Source organism: Pelmatolapia mariae, linkage group LG18 (genome assembly GCF_036321145.2).
Source record: "Pelmatolapia mariae isolate MD_Pm_ZW linkage group LG18, Pm_UMD_F_2, whole genome shotgun sequence".
Classification (NCBI taxonomy): domain Eukaryota; kingdom Metazoa; phylum Chordata; class Actinopteri; order Cichliformes; family Cichlidae; genus Pelmatolapia; species Pelmatolapia mariae.
The window spans coordinates 14,012,086-14,022,504 of NC_086243.1; the positions used below are offsets into that span (position 1 = coordinate 14,012,086).

General features: G+C 41.7%; 1 protein-coding gene across 8 annotated transcripts in view; it reads left to right on the top strand.

Moving 5' to 3' along the window:
* Positions 1–7,402, top strand: part of LOC134617496 (myomegalin-like) — a 51,537-nt gene extending 44,135 nt beyond the window's left edge. For 4 of the 8 annotated variants that reach the window (XM_063462755.1, XM_063462749.1, XM_063462752.1 and 1 more), the window contains 8 exons: positions 599–835; positions 956–1,057; positions 1,268–1,488; positions 1,580–1,723; positions 1,835–1,973; positions 2,350–2,396; positions 2,631–2,685; positions 4,714–7,402. In XM_063462755.1, coding sequence (XP_063318825.1) covers positions 599–835; positions 956–1,057; positions 1,268–1,488; positions 1,580–1,723; positions 1,835–1,973; positions 2,350–2,396; positions 2,631–2,685; positions 4,714–4,853 — 1,085 coding nt within the window. In that variant the 3' untranslated portion in view covers positions 4,854–7,402. The remainder of the gene's footprint in view (positions 1–598; positions 836–955; positions 1,058–1,267; positions 1,489–1,579; positions 1,724–1,834; positions 1,974–2,349; positions 2,397–2,630; positions 2,686–4,713) is intronic. The other 4 variants (XM_063462750.1, XM_063462753.1, XM_063462756.1 and 1 more) reach the window with 2 other exon arrangements.
* The last annotated feature ends 3,017 nt before the right edge of the window (positions 7,403–10,419 follow it).

The window sequence follows — 10,419 nt, forward strand, 5'->3', positions numbered from 1 at the left end:
CCCAGAAGAAGCTATAGTATAGGTTTTATTTTGGAAAGAGCCATTTCTCTGTAATAAACTCTCTTTTCCAAAGATGAGTGATTTCTCGATCAGGTAGATTTATTTTTTTATTACTTTGTTGTTTTAGCAACATTAAATTTAAAAACTGTACTTTTGAGTTAAAATATATATTTATAATTTTAATAAATGACAAATTAAAAAGGCATGAACATTTTTTTGTATCGAAAAAATATCGAACCGTGACACCAAAGTATCGAACCGAACCGAACCGTGAATTTTGTGTATTGTTGCACCCCTACTATCTATCTATCTATCTATCTATCTATCTATCTATCTAGGTCCCAGTGTCCCTTACTTTGGTGCCATCTGGTGGTAGATGAACAAACAGATAAATGGGCTATAAAAAGAAAAAAAGCAAATCACTGGAAGTTTTTCTGTGAATTCTAATTCACAGAATTGTTTGCAGCTCAAGAAAAGCTCTAATGTATGACAAATATGAAAGGAGGAAAGAATAAAACCCTCTAAACCCCTCACAGCACCGAAGCACAGCTGTGCCTAACGCGTTCTCATATTTGTGCATTTCGTCTTTCGTCTTCAGGCTACCTGTGCGAGGTACCAGTTCTACCAGTAGAGTTGGGGGAGTTGTTGGGAGAGGTGAGGAGCCTACGGGCTCAGTTGCAAAACAGTGTCCAGGAGAACAGCGCTCTCAAACAGCTGGAGCTCCACAAGCAACTGGAACAAAAGCTGGGCGTGGGCTCACCTCGGACTCCCTCGCTCTCTGCTCTCACTGCCAGCCCTCAGAGGGAAAACTTCTACAGACGTCAGCTGCTTCATGGTGAGACATGACTGGGCATGACTCCATCATGCTACAGTGTAAAATGCCTGTGATGTTCAGTGTGCAGTGGTAAAGTTTGCAGTGTGTCCAAGCCTGTTTGCCTATCTGTGTGCTCCGCAGACCCAGCTCCATCTCCACCAGTCAGGGACATTGGTCTCTTTAACTGTGGATCTCCTGGTCCTCCCTACTCAGACTTGGATGACAGCCATAGCACTGCCAATGGTGTGACTTAACTTCAACTCAGTTACTGCAACTTAATTTGACTTAATATGAAGAAGGTTTATTTGCTTTCTAACAATAACAGCACTTTGGTTTGGTCAGTGTGCTTGTTACTGAGTAGTTTGAAGGAATTCTAATTTCCATAAAATAAAAATTAAAAAACAGCTTCATTCGAAGTCCTTCCACAATACAATCCAGCTCTTTTGTCTCCAGCAGACCCTCTTGATCCACACTCTGAGCTGGAGGGGGATGCGCCCGATGGATCATTCGCGAACCGTCATGGTCGTCACGCCATTGGTCACGTGGATGACTTCAGTGCTTTGCAGCAGCAAGTCCTCGAGGGCCGGAGCCTCGTCCAGCGCATGGAGATGACCCTGCAGGCCTGCCTCGGTCCACCAATGCTGGATGTAAACCAGAAACAGAGCAGCGAGCTGGTGTGTTTTCACCATCCTAGCAGTCGGTGACAACTTAAAATAAAAAGTAATGAGCACAGAGCACAAGTAACTAACTGAGCTGTGTTTGCAGATTCTGGATTACGGATGTGTTAGGAGTCTTCTGTCTAACACCAAGACTCTGAGGCAGATCTTGGAGGAGGCAATGTCTCTGCTGAAGATGTTCTGGAGAGCAGCTCTTCCCAGCACGGATCCCTCCATCCAGAACCTTAAGAAGGTTTTAAAATTACGCATTATCTTATTTGTTTATTTGGCCTTTAATAGCATCAAACAATTTATGTTGAAATAAATGTTAACAGAGTATATCTGTATGTATTTGTGCGTGCAGGAGCAGTGCATGCAGGAGGAGATCTTGTCCTTGAAACTGCGTGTGTCTGAGCAGGAAGAAGTTCTTAAGGGGACAATACAAAGACTGAGGAGCACCAGCCGCACCAAGGAGAGCATGGAGCACTTCATAGTCAGCCAGCGTGAGTGTTTACATGCATGTGTATGTGTGTGTGTGTGTGTGTGTGTGTGAGAAAGAAACAGGAATGTGGGAAGGTCAAGTGTACTCATCCCTTTACTGATGCCTAATAAGGTATGATTAAAGGGAAGTAAGATACAGAGAGGTTCTCAGCAGACAACAATGCTAGTCCCTTCTTGGAAATGTCGTCTGTTTAGAGTTCAGAAATAATAAAGGTGGTTCATGGTCCCTTGGGACGCATGCTTCTGCAGATTTTGCACAAACATACAGTCCGGCCTTTCGTGTCCCACATCCAGATGCCACCAAAAATTGCTGTATGGAATAACATCATAAGTAATGCAATAAAAACAAAAAAGAAACATTGTCCTTGTTTTCCACAGTATCAAGGACTCGTGATGTGCTGAAAAAAGCAAGGACAAATTTAGAGGTAAGCCATGTGCGCAGCCTCGGTTACATCACTTACATATTCTTAGCTTATCTTTGTTTGTATTCCATAGGTCACAGTATTGTGTTAATCAGGATTATATGTCGTGATGTGTGTTGTAAATTCATTACTGCTGGCTTTTCTGTCCCACCTGTTCCTTCATCCTTACTTTGTGTCTTCTCTCCTCTTCCCTGGTCTCCTCTCTTCCTTTCCATGACACCCTCCCCCCTCTCCCAGACGAATAAGCTGAGACTTTCCTCTCTAAGTTCCTCCTCTTCCTCTCCTTATGCTGGTAATTGTCTGACATCCTGTGCGCTTGTAAATAGGTAGACGTTGTCCCAGATACATGTTTTATTAGATGACATAGTTCGTCCCTCCTGAAGTGGCGATGATCATGTAATCTGGGGCAGCTTTTACCTGCGTGTGGAGTTTTGCTTTTTCTAATCATCACAGCTTTACCATCCTGTCTAACAGCAAACTCCATCCCGACTTGCATTTTTAGCATTTAATTACATTTTTCATTAAGTATAACAGGGGATATAGTGGAGGTGATTCTGGTCCAGAGTATAAAACAAGCTGACCACACACTGCTTTGTTGACTATAGAGAAAATCTCTCTCTAGTGCTGTTTTTTTAAGTGATGATGGTTGAGGAGGAGTTTTAAAAGGCCGTGAGTCGTTCCTGAGTTGTTCTGAGCGTTGTTTTACATCAGCATGCCTCTAGTGTTAAGGCTAAGTCTATTTACAGCTTCCAGTGTGAGTGCAAAAATAACTGCACATACTCATAGTTTCCATTCTGTATGTATGCTGCACGAGCGTCACTGAATGATGTGCACACAAACTTGTGTGATGACTTTAAGGAAGTTTCGATTGCTTCGTTCATGCCAACAGACACGCAGCACTCAGCTGAGAGTGTGTGTGTGTGTGTGTGTGTGTGTGTGTGTGTGTGTGTGTGTCTTTGTGAAAGATGTTTTAAAGGACAGCATTTCTTTTTCTTGTATCATTATTCATCCTCAGTTTTCCATCTGCAAGGAGTTGGGGATTTTCTCTTACTGCTAACATTTTACACACCAATCCCCTCCTGCCTTTGTTTTTAAAAGAATAGTGGGACATTTTGGGAAATAAATGTTTTATCTGTAAAATGTTGCATACACATCACATGGGTATCCAGCACATCTGTGATGATACCTTTAATTCTGATTAATTAATTGCAGTACTTAAGATACCCCTCATTTCCTTATATTTTGCTTTTAGGGAGTCAGACTTTATTGTTGATTTTTTAAAGTGGTCTTCAACAAGTTGTTTTCCAGGCTTTTTGTAGGTTTTTGGCTGCTTTTTCCCTCATTTTCCAGTCCAGTGTTGCACCTGACTGTATTTACAGGTCAGGACTTGCTGCTTTTTTGTGATGTTATGTCTCTCGACACCGACCTATGAATCATCCAAGGCCAAAAAAGACACCTCAACTCAGTGGATGAATCAGTGTTGTATCTACACATAACAGAAAATATCTTCAGTCAATTCGTGACTAGCAGCTTATCACAAAAATACTTCATTTCTTTTCATTTCTTTAGTTGAATCTATATAAAACGCCAAAGATAAAGCAATGTTATGGGCGGGAAATTGTGTTTTTGCACCAACAAGGTGATTCCCACAGAGCTATTAGCTAAAAACTTAGCATTTCTCAAAATGCTGTGCAGTGTGGAAACCGGACAGAATAAGAGAATAAAAAAGTGGCAGGCCTATAAACCTATCCACAGCAGATGAACACCATCTGAAAGAAATAAGGCTGTCAAGGAACCATGCTTAATTAAAGGAAACACTGAGGACTTTTTACTTTTTACAGCTTTTCTCAAAATGAGGTTTATGCATCATATTTTACAGAGTAGTCTAAAAAAAAAAAAAAACTCGCCAGCAAAGACTGCAGAAAGTAGCAGTGTGCAGTTTACAGATAGCATTTTTTTTTATCAAGCTGAATGTTAATTTGTGAATTTGAGAGTTCTGGAAGATTCATTTTTAAGTTCGGGTTTAAGTTGTGAGCTAAAGACTGTACAATAATAGAGTGAAAACTCCAACAATCTGAAAATCCTCTATGACCAAGCGCTTGGCAACAGTGGGAAGGAAGAACTTCCTTTTAACAGAAAGAGACCTCTGGCTCTTGGCTCAGGGAGTAGCGTGTTCCCCAAAATGTCAAACTATTCAGTCAACATCTCACCGCTCTGGTCAATTTTATTCACCTGTATTATGTATGTAAGGATTGTTTACTAATAACATTCCCATTTCCTTCTTGTTCTTTTCCTCAAAAAAAAAAAAAAAAAAATCCAGCTGAAGAGCCAGGAGGTGCTGCCAGAGAGCGACCTGCTGATCGCAGTTTCCTGAAGGCCGGTGGTGCTTCTGGAGTCACTGCAACTAGGACCAGTCAGCGTACGGCAGCGAGAAAGCGCAGCAGCCAATGCCTGCTTTAGACTTTCAAAGAACCAGCCTAAATGCTACGACCTCTGACCTCTATGCTGAAACAGCCAAGACCCACCATCCCACCTTTCCCCTCACAAGCCCTGCTCTTTACCGCCGTCCAGCCATAGATGCTTCAGTCCTTTCCTCCTCCAGGCACTGTGTGCACAGTTCAATCTGCACCTGGAGGCTTACCTGATTCCCCTCACCCACTCCACTGTTTGTGACATCCCCCACCATCATGTGTATTATTGTCTTTGAGTGATACAGTCGGCAGTTTGCCTTGTAGTGTGTGTGTCAGAAGAAGGTGTTTAAAATGTGCCTATGAAGGCTTCAATGATGTGACGGAAGTGGTCGAGGATGCCTTTAGATGCCGGGTTACACAGAAAGAATTTGGGTATTTATCAGGTAAAGATTTTACATCACTGGACAGCTTAAAGATGCACAGCGCCTTACCTGCGTTAAAGGCATCCCTGAGAGAGAGCCAGACAGCCTGTGGATGGAAGAGATGTTCATGCATGTTTAAAATGGCTTGTGAAAGGAATTCTGCACACACGAACACACACACACACACACACATATTATATATATATATATATATATATATATAATATGTGTGTGTGTGTGTGTGTGATCGAACCCAGCCCACTCAAAGACAAGAGAGCTTCAACTTTGACTGCCACAGAAACTCAAGTACTTATTCTTGTGACACTCTAATTAAAAAGGACACCTTCTTGCAAATGCAATGCAAAGAAAGATGACACTGACAATGTATCATTACACACAGTGGAGGAATGTACAGTAGGTAGTCGATCACTGCTATTAGTTTGCTACTAGCTATATCTGTGTTTGTGGAGGAAGCTTATGAATGGTATGTCAGACATTAGCCGAGGCTTAGAAACAGCTGAACAGGAAGGTTCCATTTCAGTCACAAACGTACTCTTTTAGACCCCAGAGGTGCTTTATTGGCATCCAACTCCAAACTGAAAAACGCTAAACAAGTCACAGAATTGTGAAGCTGGCTGATTCTGATTTCCACGCTGGACTATAGTTTGTAAAAAGAGGTTCGAGTACTCAAATGGAACCAGGCTAAACACGCGTATTCACTCCTCTGCAGGAGTTCTCATACGAGCATGTGCAATAACAATATAGTTTCTTGAATGATTATGCTGCACTGGGTTATTACTTCTTTGCCCAACACTGAATTATTATCATTCACGCTCATACTGATGTTAGGAGACAAACGGTGTTACGATTATACTTATTTTTCTCGAGTGTTTATGCATGACAGAGATTGTAAATGTTGAAAATTTAGGCTATGGAACAGGGGATCGCCAAAACTTGCCAAAGTTTGAACTTTGAACTCTGTACTTCACTCTGACTTGCCTTATCCATGCGAATGGCGAAACCCCAGTTGGATCAGGTCGGAGGGGTTACACAGTGTTAAGTTATTGGGTGGGCCTGTTGAACCACAGAGACGGTAACCGTTAGACAGCTGTGTTCATTTTATTTAGAACTGTGTGACAGAAATGAGCTCCTTTATTGGACCAAAATAAAAACTCAACCAAGTGGCCATATGCTATTGTCTTTGCTATTTCTCTTGGTTCAGGCCATCCTAGCATTCCCATGGCAACGGCAATATGGATGATGCAAACTTTGGCAGGCTGCTGGTGGGGTCGTTGTTCCATAATTCACTTACTTCACATTTAGTTTGGTGTGTTTTCTTGCTGTACATTTGCCATTTTATGCTGTACCCCCTCCCCAAACAAATCTGCTTTTCTGGATGATGTTTTGTGTGAGTGCGTGCGTGGAAACATCCAACATTTGCTTTATTGCAAAGTTGATTACCTGGGTAGCTGTGCAATAGCTTGATATGTTTTATTTTGATGTTAAACATCATTGAATTCTGAGTGTGTTTGCAATGTATGATTTACATGCAGTGTACGTTAAGAGGTTTGTGTCACTTTGAATCACTTAGTCATATATAGGCTGTCTGCTAAGTAAACTATGCCTTCCTGATATTTACGACACTGATCACAATGCCATCCACCTGTAACGAAGCTCTGATTGATGTTGCTTTACTTGCCTTCAAATTTTAGCTCGAGAGCCTCTTAAGTCTGCTCTCAGTGGTAGAAATGGCCTTCGACAAGCGTCTACCCGAGTTCTGCCAAATTAGGTTTTGTTTGCGCTCGAGTCTTCAGAAAAAAAAGACAAAAGTTGCCAAGTTTTACAAAAAGTGGTAAAAAGTTTTGAAGATTTGTGTACTGTAAATACAATTAAAAGCCAGTGACTGGAAAGATTATGAAGTGTTTGATTCACAGAGCACCTTATAAGAGCGTAAACAAAGCCTTTTTGTTGAGGAGGGAACCAATAATGCTTTGTTGGTGCGAAGTTGCATATGTATATTGTGCTCTGATTGGTGCAGCTTTTTTTCCTGAGTTTGTGCATAATGAACTAGAAGGCCGATGCAGGACTCTTCAGGATCCTGTCTCTGATGAGTTAACCGTGTGTTGTGTTGGCAAAAGTATTACCACTGAAAGATTTTGGGAAACAATAAAATTAAAAAAAAAAAAAAACACTTTAAAATCTTTTACTTCTGTTTGTTCTACATTCAGATCACCAGTAGCAGGGAGTTTTCCCCTCCCACTGTGGTACCTTACAATATAAAGCACCTTGAGGTGACAGTTGTTGTGATTTGGCGCTATATAAATAGAACTGAATTGATTTGAATTCGTTTTTTTCTGTTACCAGTAGGAAAAGTTGATTTGATAAACACCACAAATAAGAGTGATGTCAGAGTGAACCAACACCTTCTGGTGCACTCGTGACTGCAACAAGGTGAAAGGTTTGAGATCAAGTCATCTTTAGGGTATCGGATCACCTGCTTCTATCTCACCTCATCCCTAGCATTGTCTGTCACACCAACCTCCTTCACTACATCCATGAATCTTCTCTGGGGTCCTCCTCCTTTCCTCCTGCCATGCAGCACCAAATTCAACCCTTCATCCCATTTGTTCAGCATCCCTCATCTGTGCATGTGTATCTTACCCTCTCCAACTTTGTCTCCAGTGGTTTAAAATTAAGTGGCTGAAATAAAACAGGTATTAAGGACAGATGTTTAACCACAAATCCACACATACAATAAAGAGTCAAGTTAAAGAGAAGACAGAGGAAATGGGATCAGCGCACCCGCTTTATTTTGATTTATATGCAAACAAGTAAAACCTTGTACAGTTGATCCTTACACTGCTTCTGCAAAGCATTTTTAAAAACATTCATGAAACCGCTGTAAAATTCAAGTTTCAGTTTCAAACTTAAAACAGCTAAGTCTACCAGACATGGATCTACTTTGAATTTAGGACTTAATCCATGTCTGGGAATCTGGCTGCATTGCCACAATCCCTTGTCATATGAAACTCTTTGGCCAAAACTTCCTAGCTAGGCTTACCTTTTACAAAACACTTGTACACCCAACAGGATTTATGAAAGCCCCTTTTACAAGTCTGGAGTTTACCAGATGTTGGTATATACTGTACTTAAGATGCAGACAAATAAACACCAAACTGCAAGTGGCAAACACAACGTTTAAAGCCACCATACCAAAAAAAACAAAAATTAGCTTCAAATACTTTTATGAACACACATGGTAAGCAAACTTTGTACAACACTTGAGTTCTGCTCACGTCTACAGCCCTGTCGATTCATCTGATAATGTGCCTCTGACTACTGTTTGAGGTGTGCGCGTTCAGTCACTTTCTAAATGTGCACCACATGTATCTTTATAAGGGCAATCAATACCAAGCAGCAAGGTGAAACTGTTCGCGTGTACAGGCCTCTGTATAAAACTATACAGTACATGTAACAGATACAGTACATTCCTGTAATCCTGTTTGATAAATACAACTCCATACAGATACACACAAAGCACAGCAAAATATCTTAATTAGACTAAATCAGATCCTGTAGTCCAGAGAAGCTACAGTACACGCGTTCTCTGCTGCATAGTTAAAAGCTTACATCGACACTCCTGCTCAAAGAACAGTAAAGTGCTCGAAAACTTACATCAAGGCAACAGCAGAACTAAATGACCTTTGACCATCATCATGTGGAAAGTGGGTTTCCCCAGTTAAAACAGGTGAGTAATCACCTGGTGACCAAAACTTTACCATATACTGAAATGTATGTGGCAGATTCCACTGAACGACAAGAAACGGAATCAAACCCAACTGTGGGTTCTGCATTTTCAACACTACAAACCAGGACCCAAAGACTGGGGTCAGAAATGTCTTTGTTTTTTAAAGAAAGTCAGATTTGATTTTTCAGCTAATATAATAAAAACTTTTCAAATAATACACAAAGTTTTCATAAATACAGTTCGCTCTTTTATTGTAGAAACCTTCACTCTTGTTTGACTGGCAAACTGTATTCACTAATACAAAGTTATCATTATTTTAAAAGGCTGACTGACCATGTTAGGCCTCAGTTACATGGGCCTAGACACCAGTTGGAGACCAACTGACAACCACCAGTTGTTAGGGAAAAATTAGTATTGCACAACCTGTTGTGTGTGGTTGCTGGCAGTCGCTGTGAAACTGACTGCTAAGCCTCAGGCACTCACTAAGTCATAGCTCTGAAAACGAGAGGGAAGTGAGAGCGGGGAGAGGTAAGTGAGAGGTAAGTGACGGACAAGGTAAGCGACTCATGTTGTAACTGACGTCAGACGCTGGAGATTTTGGCGGAAAATTAAGCAAATGGTAGTTTAGATTTGTACAAATTCCTTTAAGCTTCAGTATTACCAAATACACTTATCAATTGTCTTATAACTAACAATATTTGTCTTAATAATCTCCAACACCCTGGAGAACAACGGGGAGAGTTTAGAAGCTCTCCAAGATTACATTGATCAGTGCTTTCAGGATCTCGTGATGAAGAAAGCCCAGAGTGCATCTTCCCCGGCCAAATCTGAGACGCCATCGTCGAAAAGACTTCGCCCGGCAGATTCCCCCGGCACAACATCGCCAGCCGGCAAAGATATTGCCGACATACTGGAGTCAATCGACAAACGATTGTCCAGCTTCGACGCAAGGCTGTCCTTGGTGGAGATTCTTCACCGGGAATTTAAATGCTTGCGAGAATCCCTGGAGTTCAGCCAGCAGCAGGTGGAAACGCTCGCTGCTGAAAATGCCACGCTAAGGGAGTCGGTGAAATGTCTCACAGAAAATGTTACCCAGCTCAATAGAGAAAATAAAAAAATAAAAGAAACAGTTATTGATCTACAAGCTCGTAGCATGCGTGATAACCTGGTATTTTCTGGTATTCCAGAAGCCGCTGGAGAGGACGCGGAGGCCACGGTAAAAAGCTTCATCAAAAACCACCTGAAGCTGCCGGAGGACACGGTGAAGAACATCGTCTTCGATAGGGTGCATCGCCTCGGCCCCATTCGGGCTACGGCCGGGAGACCACGTCCTATCGTGGCCAAATTCGGCCACTTCAAACAAAAGGAACAGGTGAAAAGCCGCGGCAGGGAATTAAAAGGAACGGACTTCAGCGTGAACGACCAGTTCCCCAAAGAGATCCTGG